This window comes from Nannizzia gypsea, genomic scaffold (genome assembly GCF_000150975.2).
Source record: "Nannizzia gypsea CBS 118893 supercont1.7 genomic scaffold, whole genome shotgun sequence".
Lineage (NCBI taxonomy): Eukaryota > Fungi > Ascomycota > Eurotiomycetes > Onygenales > Arthrodermataceae > Nannizzia > Nannizzia gypsea.
In genome coordinates, this window is record NW_003345195.1 from 648817 (window position 1) to 663793 (window position 14977).

The 14977-nt window shown below is 49.0% G+C and overlaps 6 protein-coding genes across 6 annotated transcripts; 2 read left to right on the forward strand and 4 right to left on the reverse strand.

Annotated features, from left to right (window-relative positions):
- Positions 1-286: 286 nt before the first annotated feature.
- MGYG_09160 (hypothetical protein) lies at positions 287-752 on the forward strand (the record flags this gene model as incomplete). Its single annotated transcript, XM_003170245.1, has 2 exons — positions 287-400; positions 426-752. 2 exons carry the CDS (start codon positions 287-289, stop codon positions 750-752), a joined length of 441 nt encoding a protein of 146 aa, XP_003170293.1.
- Positions 753-3046: 2294 nt separating this feature from the next.
- Positions 3047-5177, reverse strand: MGYG_07536 (hypothetical protein; the record flags this gene model as incomplete). The annotated part of the gene is made up of 3 exons (XM_003170246.1): positions 3047-4553; positions 4629-4796; positions 4861-5177. The coding sequence occupies 3 exons, from the start codon at positions 5175-5177 to the stop codon at positions 3047-3049; spliced, it is 1992 nt and encodes a 663-aa protein (XP_003170294.1).
- A 1263-nt stretch (positions 5178-6440) lies between these two features.
- MGYG_07537 (hypothetical protein) lies at positions 6441-7756 on the reverse strand (the record flags this gene model as incomplete). Its single annotated transcript, XM_003170247.1, has 3 exons — positions 6441-6591; positions 6651-6985; positions 7139-7756. 3 exons carry the CDS (start codon positions 7754-7756, stop codon positions 6441-6443), a joined length of 1104 nt encoding a protein of 367 aa, XP_003170295.1.
- Positions 7757-8051: 295 nt separating this feature from the next.
- MGYG_07538 (hypothetical protein) lies at positions 8052-8788 on the reverse strand (the record flags this gene model as incomplete). Its single annotated transcript, XM_003170248.1, has 4 exons — positions 8612-8788; positions 8453-8533; positions 8185-8408; positions 8052-8067 (listed from the first exon to the last, which is right to left on the reverse strand). Exons 3-4 carry the CDS (start codon positions 8385-8387, stop codon positions 8052-8054), a joined length of 219 nt encoding a protein of 72 aa, XP_003170296.1. The 5' UTR covers positions 8388-8408; positions 8453-8533; positions 8612-8788.
- Positions 8789-9206: 418 nt separating this feature from the next.
- On the reverse strand, positions 9207-11077 carry MGYG_07539 (long-chain-fatty-acid-CoA ligase; the record flags this gene model as incomplete). The annotated part of the gene is made up of 3 exons (XM_003170249.1): positions 9207-9374; positions 9460-10601; positions 10660-11077. 3 exons carry the CDS (start codon positions 11075-11077, stop codon positions 9207-9209), a joined length of 1728 nt encoding a protein of 575 aa, XP_003170297.1.
- Positions 11078-12784: 1707 nt separating this feature from the next.
- Positions 12785-14631, forward strand: MGYG_07540 (hypothetical protein; the record flags this gene model as incomplete). Its single annotated transcript, XM_003170250.1, has 7 exons — positions 12785-12976; positions 13051-13285; positions 13333-13406; positions 13465-13637; positions 13694-13963; positions 14037-14340; positions 14410-14631. 7 exons carry the CDS (start codon positions 12785-12787, stop codon positions 14629-14631), a joined length of 1470 nt encoding a protein of 489 aa, XP_003170298.1.
- Between the last annotated feature and the right edge of the window lie 346 nt (positions 14632-14977).

Sequence of the window (14977 nt, forward strand, 5' to 3'; positions counted from 1 at the left end):
AAAGACAAATTGTAGAAGGAATGATATAATGAGCCGCTTCCCCCGTTCATATATTTCACATCGTCTTAGGAAAAATGTATGTGTCCACCTTTGAAATTGTGACGTCTGCGAATACGGCCGGCAATATAAGGTAGATCTGAAGTAGTCAGTTTGTCTGGACAGGTGTCTGTTGTATAAGAAGAGGATTTATTATAGAGTTAAAACCAGGTATAGAAGGTCGCGGTTAAGGTTGGTTATAACCTCCGCTACAGATAACTTAGATAGTATTGGTAGCCGTACGCCTGCCATGCCCAGGGCGCTGTACACATGGCCCTTACAGCTGGGAATGGGTGCAGGAGGCAAAAGCCTCAAATCAAGATGGAACGCAGTCACCAAGCCAAAAAAAAATCCAATGAAACATGTACGTACCTGAATGTCTAGTACAGCACAATGGCTGTACTGGCGGAGGAGCCATTCTCTTCCGTCAAATCGATAATCTGGCCGCCATCGCTCGTCAGGTCAACGACCGGGATATCCTCATCGTCATCATCCAGTACAATGACGCTCTCTTGTCCCTGTTGGCCGTCCCGGACGGAGCAGTGGGAGGCACGGTCACGCCACTTGCAATTACCCGGCCGTGCATCTTTTTCATATGGCCGGATTCCCATTTCAACGCATCCGCGGCGTCAATTCTGCATGTGCATTTAACCACTAGATATGCATTAGACCTTATCCGCCGTCCAGATAAGTTTGTTCATCGCTCGTTTAGTTAGGTTAGATGAGAGTAGTTGAGGTTTTCAAACGAGTTTATATCGACGTCGTTGCAGGGGCCGCTCCGATGATCTTGAGTATATGCCACGCCCGATGAAGGGCCGTGGCCGCTTTGTCACTATCTAAACTTCTTCACCATCTCACGGTCGTTTTCTACCCATTTGGAAATCATTGGCCCTGGCGCGTGTCCGATCATATGTTCGCGAATTCGCTGTATAAATTTCATGTCTTTCTCTTGAATGGTTACTCGGCGGGTATGAATTGCAGCAAGATTGACCACTACATAGATTGTGACAATATTAGTAGTTAGGTCATTGGCCAGCAGCGTCGCATGACTTATAGTATTGAGCAAGACCTCGGCGATTGGTCCCATAATGACAGGTTGTATTAGCCGCCACCACATTAGCTAGGGGGGCTTCACGTTGGGTCGTTCAATAAGGGTATCAAGCTGGTCCGTGGAGGTGAGCCTGAGATAACCGGCTAACACTGATCTGTTTGTCTTGACCTTTTACCCCTTGACCTTATTCCTGGCTCCTGGTAGAATAAGATGTGCTTCATCCGTGATAATATCGTCAATGTAAACCTGAGAAGTCAAACTTCCGGGACCGAGCGTCATTGAATATTTTTTTGGATTATTTGCAAACCCGACAGTCTTCTAAGTTGCTTAGTGGCACGCATTATATGGTTTGTAGCTGGTTGATACATTGAGTTATCCAGTCGTTAACCCTCTCCTACTTCAAGCGGTCCATGTCGGCATGAAGACGCCCCTTGATGCCGTTGTCAGTCTCACGAAAGCGTGGATTATGAGGACTTTGTATTCGAGCAGATCTAGTAGAACGAGCGTCGCCCAAAGGGTCATCGGGCTCTTTAGAAAAACCATGCATTTCTTGCCTTTCTTGGCGGACAAGACTTAACAAGATAGCATAATTTTGGAGATGAACGCGCTACGTATAGCGCCATCTCGGCCCGTGAAGCTGGTGGAACCGCACAAGTCTCCCGTGTGGAGTTCATGTAATAAAACGAAGCGCCCATATCCCCGAACTGCTATTACCAGCGGCGTACTTTACTAGTGAGTGTATAACGTAGCTAGTAGCTAAGAATATATAACTTCGGGTCAATGCATATGACTCCGAGTATCTGGAAGACATGCATATTCATTCGGGGCTTTTCCTTTTTCGCGTCTGCACGAGGATGCAGTTCGGGAAGCAGTCTCTCAAAATATGAATCATGCATCATCTTCGAATACTCAGCGAATGTCGGTATAGTATGTGATAAACACCTAACTCTGACGGAAAGGCTGTATTCGGGTGTCAAGATAGCTCTGACCTGCTGACCACTGGTGCGGGTTCATTCTCTTGGCTCAGCAGGTTTGAAAATTGCTCCAGGGCAAAAAAGGCTGGAGTAATCGCCATGCTGGTGACTGGTCAACTTAGGGAGAAGATATTGTAAAAAGATAAAAATTCTGCAGTGTTGCGTTGAGCTTCTATAATGTTCAGATTCACTGGGCCGCCTTGGTGACTATGGCGAGCATAGTGACTGGGGAGACGACGGTAGGTCTCATTTGTTTTATTCACTCCGTATATTGAGTGGCGGTTAGTAGCAAGGTTGAGCGGGCGGAAATTCGCCCTTAGATATAAGGCTGGAAAAACGTTAGGTGGATAGTGGGTATCACAGGGAACAGCAAGGGGTAGGCAAGCTTCCCACTTGGATGGAAATACCTCTGTACATAGCTTGCATATTGCCAACATGATGTTAACAAGAGTGTCGTGTTCTCAGATGAAATCATTGGCGCTATTATCTAATGTGGCATCTAGCCAATCGGATCGCAGAAGGCGACGAATCCACGCTAAGAGTCAAAACCCAGCCAATGAAACAAGCTTCAAATGAGTCTGTCTATAAGTCTAGAATATAAATTATATAAGCTTCGATAAGGATAAGCTTAATTTAAACTTTGTTTGATACCCCACGCAAAAGATGCAAATAGCAGAACCAAGATGTTATGGTGCTAAGAGTATATACAGAATTAGATCGCTCCTTAAACGATGGCATAGACATAGCTGAACGCGAGAAAGGGCAGGTGAAATTATGAAAAAGTGCATTTGGGAGAGGTATCTTGAGTGATGTGAAAGGTAAAGCCAAGAAATATGACAAGACATGGGTAACATCGACGATGACGAATTAAATAAAATAGATGTGAAAAGAAACGGGGGGTAATGGTATATCTATCCTCGGATCCTCAGACGGTATACGTAAGAGGTATGCGTGGCTTTTTCTTCTGGTTGCTTGCTTTCTTCATTTATTCCTGATGAGGATGTTGCTCAACCCCATCCTCACTACTGCTGCTGTGAGCTGGAGGAAGTTGGTCAGCCATTGGAACGTTCTTTTCCCGTCCTAGGATCATCGGACTTGTGCGCTCGAAGTACTTGTGTACGTCATCATGGACTGGCTCGTAGTCGTGATGGTCGTCGAGATCAAAGCCGCTCTTCTCGTCGTTCTTGCGAGCTTGAGCTGCGGTCCATTCATGTCGCATCTCAGCGACTTTCTGCTTGTAATCGGCTTCGGGGTCGTAGTACTTTCCTACACCGGTCCATCGCTCGTAAACAGAGAGATGCTTGGGGTGGACGGCGGGACCATGGTATTCAGATTCTCTGCCCTGGCGGATGTAGAACCATCGTCGTTCCTGTTCCTTGAGATCGAGGCCGGTGGTATCCGGGAGGAAGAGGTAGGTGAGGATGACACCAGCGAGACCGAACCAGGGGACAACGTGGAACTTCTGGGTGGTGCTGATGTAGTTGTACATGACAGCTGCGGTAAGGGCGCCGAGTTTTCCAATAGCAGCAGCGAAACCGTGGGCGGTGGCTCGGATAGGTGTGGGGAAGACCTCAGCAGCGACGAGGAAGGTGACGGAGTTAGGGCCGAATTGGTTGAAGAAGGATGAGAGGAAGTACATGGCCTGGAACTCTCTGATGTGCGCTGCGGAGGTATAGTATTCGAAGTTGAAGGCTGGGATGATGAAGAAGATGAAATCCATCATAAATCCAACGATCTGCATCCACTTGCGGCCATAGAGCTTGTTGTCGATCATGAAAGAGGCAAGGTAGTAACCGCAGAGGGAGACTCCAACATTGAGCAAGTTGTACAGCCATCCTGGCATGACGGAAGTGGTGTGGGGGGAGATAACGCTGATGAACTCAGACTGGAACAGCTTGTTGCCGTAGAAGAAGACATCGTTGGCGAACCATGTACCAGCGGTAGCAAGTAGACGGAAACCAAAGTGCTTGAATGTGAGGCGCAGGGATTCTGTGTCGTAACCGGTGACGCGGGACTTGGCCTTGACGATTGCCAACTGTTTGCTTGCTGCGCGCATCTTGTAGTATCTGTAGTAGACGAGCCAGAGGGTTCCAACTGCAGGGATGGCAAAGGAGACACGGTAGGTCCACTGGGCAGCGAGGGCGGAGTATGGAGGATTTCCGCTACCGTGGTGGAAAATGAGCAGAAGAAGGATAAGAATGGCCTGGTTGAAGAACTGGCCCCATCCCTGCATCAAGAATGCGGATGTAACCTTGCGGCCACGGTGAAGACGGTCCTCTTTGGTGGAAATTTTGCCAGATCCGACTGCGTTCTCCATTCCAGATGTTGCGGTCATGGGGTATTCACCACCAACACCGATGCCGTAGAAGAAGAGAGACCAGACGTAGCAGATAACCCAGCCGTTCTGGGTGACACCCCAAGCAGCCGTAAGCATGATAAGACCAAGCAACATGATGACTGCATCTTGAATCAAACCCCAACGACGACCAATCCTTGTCACTGTTAGTTTTTTTCTTTTCTTTTTGCAGTGGTGCCAAACCGGGGTTAAATAAAACGGTGGAACTTACCAATCACCAAGGATACCAACCAGTATCTGACCAACGATAATACCGCAGATTTCGAGGTATTCGACAGCTGCAAGCCAAGTCGGGTCACAGATGGTTTGGTGTTTCCAGCAGTCAGGGAACGCTTTCTGGAACAAAGGCTTGATGTTTCCGATCGAAAAAAGCACATATCTACCACCCTGTTAGAGCATGATCTCATCTTAAAAAACATCTAAAGTAATTTTGCAATGCTCACCCTTCCAAACCGAGACCAGCACCGGGCAGGACCATGTTCTTGAAGTAGTAACCAACGGGCGCCAAGGGATCGTTCTTGAACATCTCCCAGAAGGAGGCGGCCTCCTTCTTGGACTCCTCCATGTCGACCGAGGTGACGAACTTGATCTTCTGCATGAGCGGCAGATCAGCCCAGTAGACGCCCTCCGGGGTGTACGAGTCGTCTGGCCGGATAAAGGCGTCAAAGGCCTCTTTCTCGTGGAGCCGCATGTCGACGAGCGGGTCGTGGGTGCCCGTCATGTCCGGCCCATGGGGGGCCCTGGGACCGAAGTCTGCCATCTAGAACGGAGATAATAATAGTGATATTGGTATAATAGATATCGCGTCTAACGGTGGAGAGAACAAGGGACGAGCAGGTCTTGGAGAAGCTTGTCTGATGCCTGCCAATGCTTGTGGAAGCTTGGTCGAGCTGTTTCAGCGGCCGTGAGAGGTGGTTGCGGTGGAGGACGAGGAAGAGAAGCGAGCCAAGGTCGAGCTGCCGTCTGGGCAGACGCTTCTTTCTTATAAGCCCTGGCTAGGGGCGAGCAGGGCAGAGCGCACGAGGGAAGGCAGACAGCGCTGAGTGGTCGTCGCCGGGTAGCCGGGGCGACAAGGCAGAGTCAGGATGCGACGAGGCCGGCCGGGGTTCGCTTTGGACGTGCAGGTTCGCGGCTGGTGCGGCAAGGCGGAACCCGTGGCTCTTGTGCAGGCGGACAGAGGAAGACGACGCGGAAGAAGAAGCAAAGAGAGAGGAGAAGGAAAAGAAAGAAAAGGAGAGGAGGTCAGGGAGCCGTCGACGTTTTTAACTCGGCCGGAGATTCCCAAACGTGTATTTTCTTGACAGGAGGAAGAGAAAAATCTGCTACCCGGGGCCGACTGTTTTGGGCCAAGGGTGGCCACCCGACAGTTACTCCATCCATGCTACAAAGTCAGTGAGTAAGAGAGTAACAGACAAGGGCAAACCCTGGTTGCGCAGCGAGAGAGCAAAATGTGGGCGCATCCACAGTTGCCGGCGATGGCGAAGGGACAAAGTTGGGAAGTCGCTGGTTGCTCGAGGTGCGTCCTGGCCAGTGAGCGTCGAGGAGGGTCGCACGTGGGTCACGTGATGCCAAGATGAAAGAGCATGGGCAAGGGCGGGATGACTAAGATGCTTGTTGTGCCAAGGCGCTAGGGCGGATGGGGAAGGAAGTCGCATGTCGAGTTGCCGGAGACAGAAAGACAAAGACATAAAGACAGCAAGACAGCAGGAGACAGCAAGGGATGCATGGCAAGGGACAGGGAGAAGCTGCAGGTCGATAGGCAGGCGGTAGGGATGGCTGCAGAGAGTGTCGATACAGGCACATCCACTACTATCTCTTGCGTACATAAACAGGTGGGACGGTGGAGTCTCACGGATGCAGCCATCCTCGCTCATCTCAGGCTGAGGCACGCGACATCACCAGAGATTTGATTTGACCCAAGCATTATTACGGAGTGCTCTCTTATCCACTCGTGTTTATCAGGCATATGTACATTCATCAGTAGGCGAGGGACTGCCCGGAGAAAGGAAATGGAGTACGCACTTCACCACGAGTCAGCCTTCGCCAGAAAGGCATATTCCTCTCCTGTTCCGGGGACATCCAGGCCTGCCTGCCTTGCCAGATCCTGGACGATGCTCACGGCTCCCTTGATCCGTGCACCAGATGCTCCCATGTTCCGGCTGCCGAAGAAGTGTCTGCCTTGATTAGTACGTGCAACATGCAACTAGAAGTAGATACTTAGGATAAGACGCACCCTTTGGCCTGTGGTGCGACGTCGTCCGCCAGACAGCAGACGAACTCCATCAGCACCGTCTCCATCGCATTAACGACCCGAGTCTCGGCCATGAGTTCCCCGTACACACTAGCGAGGGCATAGTAGCTCAAGTCCCCGCCCGAGCTGCGAGACATGTTGTCCAGTATCTTGTTCGTGTGCCCGGCGTACAGGCGGGTGAAGAACGCGGTCCCTCGCTCCAGCTTCGTCTTCCCATCGACCGGGCTGCGCAGCGAGCTGTCCGCGGACAGAAGTCGGTGGGTCGACGGTGTATGGCTGGCCAGAGACCCGTGCAGCGACGAGAGGGCGTTGATTCCCTATATATCAAATTGATCCATTTCAGCCATTTTGCATACGTTAGGTTTTTCAAAGACAGTTAGATTGCATGGGACATAAATGTCACTTCTGTCCGGGGATTGGCTGGAAGGGAAGATGGGATGGGTGTTTGTTTTTTTTTTCATCATTATTACCCGTGGAAATCCAACCAGCACGCTAGCCTTGAGACAACTCTCCCTTATCCGTCGTGCAATCAGTGCTCTTTCCTCCTCTGTAGAAGTCGGCCGTGTAGACACGATATGTTCCCACAACGCACCCACTGCCGCCTCTCGATGAAACGCCATCAGCGCCGCGGCCACGACGACATACCATACCGCTTCCCCTTCAGGCCCATCATGCGGCAGAAGCTTTGATAGCGCGGAAAAATCAATGTCAGACGAGCAGCCAGTGACCGCCTGGCTATATGATCGGCTCTGGTTCTGTTGGCCAGCAGGAGATATATGTTCCGCTAGCGCCCGCAGCCGTCTCGCAGAAGCGTCCCTGCTGTCGCCCATGTTTGTTCTTCTGTCTGCACCCAGCAACTGCAGCTGTGACTGGTTATAATGCGTGATGCAGCGGCTATATGTCAGATTTCTCCTGCAGTGCTGCTGTCCCGAGAACGTGCCGAGGCATGAACCAAGCGGGGAACCAGCGGCAACAGACAAGGAGTTTTCCGATCTCCAAGGCACAACCGCCGATGCTGTTGTAGGTTGGCACGCGGGCCGTAGACTGAGCTTGAGCTTGAGTGTACGGACCAGCCGGGTGGGTGCCATGCGCAACGAGAATAGTGAGATTACCCTCTAAAAAAATCTCTAGGCGGATTATATCTCCGGCGCAAAAGCTCCCTGGATGACGACGACAAACGAGCAGAGAACGAGCGAATACCCAATCCAACCTAGTGGGATGTGGCGGCGAGGGGCGGGGGGAAGAAAGAAGTATATATATAAAAATGAACAATGACCAACCGAACAAAAAGAAGAGATGTATATCGGACTAGATTAAGGCCCCCGGCTAACTTTGGGTCTTCTCTTCTCGTCCTGTGGTTCTTTTCGGAGTTGCGCCTTTGGTTCATCCAAGTTTCGCGCTTAAAGTTCGTTATCTCCGAAGCGCTAGTTAGTCAGCTGATTATGTAATAGAGCCCTAAAAAGGATTTAAAGTTTTTGATACTTCTTACTTCCTTAAACTACGAAGCAGCACCTACGACTTCAATGCCTCAGGTGCCTCGAACGGTATAGTGCCTTTGTGCAGGAACTCCCCTGATATAATATCGGTTTGAAACTTGGTAGCAGTGAGGAATGTGTAGGAAAACAGCCATACCGTTTTCGTCAAAGAATGGCCCGCCATACCATTCGGAAGCCGTATTGCACATCGTTCCAGCCTCACTCTGAGCAGCAGGTGGCCCATCACGCTCGCGATCGATTAGCTCTTTCGGAGGTGGGCCGAGTAGAGCAATCGTCAATCATTTCTACCAGATGAGCTTCAGAGTGATAATTTCCCTCCTCATCAAGCGGCGAATTAAAGAGGTCCCGAGATTCAAGCATATTCCAAATCTAATCAAGCATCGGTTAGTTTAGGTTTTCCCTCCCTGGTAAAAACTACCAGTGACCCAAGGTTCTAGATATCTGCGCTATATGTCCATCCAGCGTCTAGAATAACTTCCGGGGCTCGGTACTGGTCGGGCTGGATTGGATGCCTGTGAAGCAATAATGGGCCCTTTTGATGGTGTAAAAGGCCAAGGTCTGTTGTTTTAGGCAGAATGTAATACGACTTCACTGGCCTAAAGTCGTTATGTCAGAGGTAGACAGTATTCCCTATTTTTGGGTTTCTGGGATCGAGTAAGAATCTGGCCCATAGCCCCGGTAAAGCACAATTGGACATCTCTATACCAAATAACTGAGTGCTTTAGTAACATTGATATACAGTCGAATATGGCCTGTATTTACGCATATCTATAAGCACCCTACCTCCAGTAGCAACAGCCACGTAGAATATTATCAAGATAGAAGACTTTCCTGCATTATTATCAAAAGCTCAGAATAAACGAGGTTTATCATATAGTTAAGCGTTCGCGTAATTGGTTAAGTAACTTGCTTGTGCACGAAGCTATGATAGACACATACGTAGGTAGTATTTACAAGGTATATAATGTTGCCACCGCCAGGCGATGGTAGATAGCATTAAACATGCCTCCAAAAATTGAGCCAGAGATAAGTGAAGTTGTAATCACCCTTGAAGGTCTGGCCAGTACTTTTTCACAATCATCTTCTTATTTACTTTACCCATAGCGTTCCTCTCGATGCTGTCGACCAGTTTCAGGACACTTGGGATCTTATATGCTGCCATCTCAGACTTCAGTTTTGCGCGGAGGTTTTGCAGTTCTAGTTTTGTGGTCTGATATTATGTTAGTAATTGACGTAATGCATTATATGATATGCTGCTAGAGTGGAAGAAAAGGGGATTAAGGGGGAACACTCACCCCTTCTCTCTGCTTAATGACGGCAGCGACACGTTGCCCCCATTCTTCATCAGCAATTCCCACGACGGCAACCTCCTGTATTTCTTCCAATGCGAGCATCTTCCGTTCAACTTCCAGTGCAGATATTTTATACCCACCACTTTTAATTAGATCCACGGAGGCTCTTCCCTGGATGTAGTACGCACCTGCTGCATCTCGTCTTGCCACATCCCCCGTTTTAAACCAGCCATCGCTAGTAAATTCCGAGGCCGTCGCTTCTGGTCGCCGCCAGTACTCAAGGAATACATTATCACCTTTGATTTCAATCATACCGTCTTCGTCACATGAAGTGGCAGGAATTGGATTTCCAGTTTCTCGGTGTGTTAGACGAACTTGCACGCCAGGGAGGGGCCAGCCAACACTCCCTTCAATACGTCGTGAAACGTCTAGGCCACAGCTGAGTCCCATGCCTATTTCAGTCATCCCGTACCGTTCAAGTAAGGTTTGCCCAGTGATTTCAAGAAATTTTGTCTTAATTGGCGTAGGCAGGGCTGCAGAACCGCTGACTACTAACCTCAATGCGCCGGCACCAGACCTAGCCGCTGCCTCAGAATCAGTTGATCTAATATGAGCATCAAAATAGTCAACCAGTCGTGAATAAACCGTCGGTACAGCCATGAACATGGTCGAGGAACCGGGGCTGCTCCACCTATCCCAGACAACTTGAGGATCAAATTTGGGGTACATTTCGACTGTTCCGCCGCTGAGTAGGGTCGCTGTAAGGCCATTGATGATGCCGTGAATGTGATGAAGAGGAAGTACATGAATTAGGTGGTCAGATGGGGAATATTTCCAGGCCTGTATGAGGGATGTTGCTTGAAACGTTATCGTCTGATGTGTTGTGACGCAGCCCTTTGGGTTTGCTGTTGTGCCAGAGGTGTAGATCATTAAAGCTCTTCTTGACGGCGCAAATGCCGGATGAAGGTTAGGTATAGAGGCGCAGTCTCTGCTTTCAGTAATTGGCGAGAGTTCCATGAAGCAGGCTTTGGAGGACCTGTCTAGCAAAGCTGGCTTTAGGTGTTGGAATGAGCTATGGAGCACCACTAACGACGGATCTGAATCCGAGATTGTATAAAGGAGCTCCTTTGGTGGATGAGATGTGCCTGTATCACCCAATTAGTATGACGAGCGTTTGATAGTTGTCGATAAGTCGCAACATACACAATGGCACACAAACACCGCCGGCCGCCCATACCGCCCATTGGCAGACGACATAATCATATCCAGCCGGGACAAGGAACGCTATTCTTTTTTCTTCGAGATCCTGAACCTTCACCTGAGCCAAAATTCGCCTTTTTAATGTGGATACATCGTTGAGCAATTGGCGATAGGTAAAGCTCAGGTTCTTGGTTTTATCGATTATAGCGATCTTTCCTGGTTCCGTGGATGCCCATTTCTGTGCCTCCAGAAACAACGGAAGAGACGGAAGAGACGGAGATACTGTAAGCGCGGCCGTATTCATCGTATCATTCCGCGTGCGTATAAAGTGAATGGTTATTGGGAGGGAAAGGGCTGCCACGGCGCAGAGAAGCGGAATCCAGCTTGGTTGGCGATTGAGCGGAGTCGAAACCGCCGTCATATTGGGCCTATGGTATATATATATTCTTTATCTCCCCATCCGAAGTAGCCGACCTAGTTGCAGTGTAATGTTAGCTCCAGGAACCATTCAATTGCGACTTCCAAGCCTTATCAATAACCCCCGCCGTATAGTTTTGTTAGTTACCTTGATGGTCCGATAAGGGTCAACAAACGCAGCGTCAATGCCACAGTCAACGCGCCCAGCACCGTTCACCAAGCCACGGTTGCAGTTATTATCGTCTCCAGCACTGCCGCTGACTGCAAGGAGGATCAACCGTGAAGCTGAACAGGGCAGATTGATGGAATGAAACTAGCCGATGGGTCGCTCGAAGGAACGCGAGCCCCTAAAAATATCGATCACGTGCTCGAGACTCTTGCCCCTGCCAACAAACCGAGGAAAAAAAAAAAAAAGAAAATAGAAAACGGGACAAGGACAAGCAACGGGAGGTTTTAGTGACTAAAGAAAACAAGCAGAGCGGAGGCTCATGATAATCTTAACTGGACCGTCACTCCTGACAAGGGGAGCTTGGTTTCGCCATTGTCATCTACAGCTACGTAGTAGTCAGTGTCCTTTCTATCAACTTCAACATGAAGATGCCAGCTGTGAGAAATATGCCTTGGATATACTAATAGTTGGTTAGGGCAACAGTTTCCTGAAGCCCAAACCGGGAGTTTCTTCTCGGAAATTCTTCCCCAGACACTTATACCCTATATCGGCCTATACGGAGTAACTCACCTATGAATCACTGAACATGATATACAGCATACATGTTTCAGATAAGCCGGCATTTCTAGGCCTCAATATCTTTAATCTCTGGACACAGTACAGCAAGATAGGCAATTGAGCTTAGCCCCGGGTGTTGAAAGGCGTTAAATCCATCTACCGTTGAACAGGCACATTATTAGCTTCTCCATAAATGTTGCTTTCTCTCTAGTCAACGTCTAAATCGGATCTTTACCACGTGGCACATATGCAGTAGATAATATATTCTCCGTGCCAGAACCGCATTTACCTACCTGTCTGCTCTTGAAGATCTAAGCTTATACTGTCGGCACCAGCAGTCATACCGGTTTACTTTGTCTGAAGTACCTGGATATATCAACCCTCCCATATTCAAATTGTATCAAAATGCATCAAACTCCTAAATCTATCCTCTGCTAAACACACTTATACAAGTCGCCCTTAAACGTCGAGATCTCGCTTCCTTCTAGCTTTCCAATATATGAAGTGACTAGCGAGCTTGCTTTGCATCTTATTTTTGTGTTTGGGCAGGGGTTGAGATTAGCTCACCAATCAGGTGACTGCTAGTACCGACTCCACATATTTCACTAGATTTCATTGGCTAAAGCTTCCCCGCACTGACCTAGATCCCAGTCCCGTGATATGGCAAGCTGTCGATCCAGGCTCCTTCCGTGCAAAAGGTAAAAATCAGACGAGTAGGAAAAGGGCTGGCTGACACTGGAGGGAACAGTTGTACTGATGTAACCTGCATATCCTTTGCCAGCATCCCTGTGTGGGAAGCGAGGAAGCGGTTTAACCAGCCGCCTCAGGCGAATGCTCATGGTAATTGATCAGCCCACCGCTGGGAGTTGAAAAGATGATCCTCATCCCCCATCCTCAAGGACAGTCGAGCAAATTTACTGAGTCCCCATACTCCAGCTTGTGGCTATCTGAGCTTTGTATGCTCTGGAATCGTCTCCAGTAAAGATGAGTTCTGACGATAAATCAGAGAAGACGGGCATTTCGCCTGTCGAAGCGGATAACAAGGTCGAAAGGATCAAGACTGAAGATGGAATGGACGAAAAGGTCGCTGCGGAAAACCGTGATTATGCCGGTGCCGTTACCAAGTTATCCCCTGAGGAAGTCAGACTTGTTCGAAAGCTGGACTGGCGTATTATGGTATGCCCTTTAGTTATTGTCCTATGATGGATCTGGACCTGGTTATCTCAAAAGCTGACGTATGATTGATGTAGCCGACGTTGGTTATCATGTATTTCCTCAACTATATCGATAGAAATACTCTCGCACAGGCCCGCCTGAACAACCTGGAGGAAGAACTTGGCATGCACGGCACTCAGTTTAACACTACGATTTCCATTTTATTTGTCGGCTATGTTCTCACGCAAATTCCGAGTAACATGCTTATCACCAGAGTGCCGCCGAGTATATATATGAGTGCCTGGATGGTAGTTTGGTCAGCGGTTTCGGGTATGTGGTTTGCCGCCTATGGTTGGGGATAACTCTAACCTCTATAGCTTGCACGGCATTGGTTCAGTCATACTCTGGGATGGTGGTATGCCGCTTCCTTCTTGGGGTCACAGAAGCTCCTGTAAGTGTACACAGACAGACTGAATGGTGTTGTACACTGCTGATCACCAACCCTTTAGTTTTACCCTGGAGCAACGTATATATTGTCCATCTTCTATACTAGAAGAGAAGTTGCTGCTCGAATCGCCATGCTGTACGCTGCACAGATTTTGGCAACTGGGTTCGCTGGATTGATTGCTGCAGGGGTCTTCTCTGGCCTTGATCAAGCAAGGGGATTGTCAGGATGGCGATGGTATGGCCGCCCTAGATGTATATTTTGGTATGGGCGTGTTTACTGATATTATTTAGGCTTTTTATCATTGAAGGCTCCGTCTCAGCTGCTGTTGCCATTGCTGGCTTCTGGCTCCTCCCGAACACACCTTTGACTACTCGCTGGCTGGATCCCGCGGAGCGTGAACTCGCACATGGGAGAATCCAGAGAGATAAGATGGGAGAACCGGAGAAAGCATCGACTATGGAAGGCCTCAAGCAAGCAGTCAGGGACCCGAGAACATGGATTTTCTGTCTGATGCAGAACTTTCATCTGTCTGCCTGTGGATTTAATAGTTTCTTTCCGACGTAAGTGTTTCTTATATTCTGTAGCTTGGGTATAGTCTCAGGGACAGCTAACACAGGCCCTCATAAACCTCAGAGTCGTCAAGACACTTGGCTTCAGTACAACCGTCACTTTGGTATTGACATGCCCTCCTTTCCTCTTCGCCGGAGCTGCGGGTATACTCTTTGGATACACATCCGGGCGTTTCCACGAGCGTACCTGGCATATCACCGTGGGTCTTACAACTGCTATCGTCGGGTTTGTGATTGCTGCTTCGACTCTCAACACTGCAGGCCGCTATGTTGCATGCTTCATCTTCCCCATCGGCGCTTATTCAGTGAACTCAGTCATCATTGGTTGGGCTTCGTCAACTCTATCTCAGACTCGCGAGAAACAAGCTGTAAGTTCAGCCTCTTGAACCAGAACCAAGCACTTCTATCCGGGAACCGCGGTTTAACCATGAATATAGGTCGTCCTTGCCATGACGAATGTTGGGGGACAGATAGGGTATATATACGGAGCGTATGTCTGGCCCAAATCCGACTCGCCCAGATACGGCATCGGCTTTGGCTGCTCTGCCGGCTTTGCCCTCTTCTCCATCTTCTGCGCCTGGTGGATGAGATATCTGCTGAAGAAGGAGAACAAACGGCTGCGGGAGAATGCCACACCCACCAACCTGTATGGGTACTAACTAACCAGGAACATAACTGACATAATTAATCACGGCAATCTGTTCCTTCCTTCCTCTTTCTCTCTTTATTCTCACTTGTATATATTCCTACAGTAGTATTCCGGCTATCCATGTGATAGTAAGCAAACAGCCAGCTGATTATCCAGAAAAAAAAGGAAAGAAAATGGTTGGAAGCGCGCCAAGAGTGAACGCTACTTTTCACCAGCCAAACAAATCCCAGCCTCATTTTTTTTTTGTGACTGTCAATATCAAGGCACAAGCCTTTTCCTCTCGCTTGCTTGCAGCCCGTCATCCTCATCCTCATCAACCAGAGATACGAAGTACATGTCCTCGTTTACGCAGACTT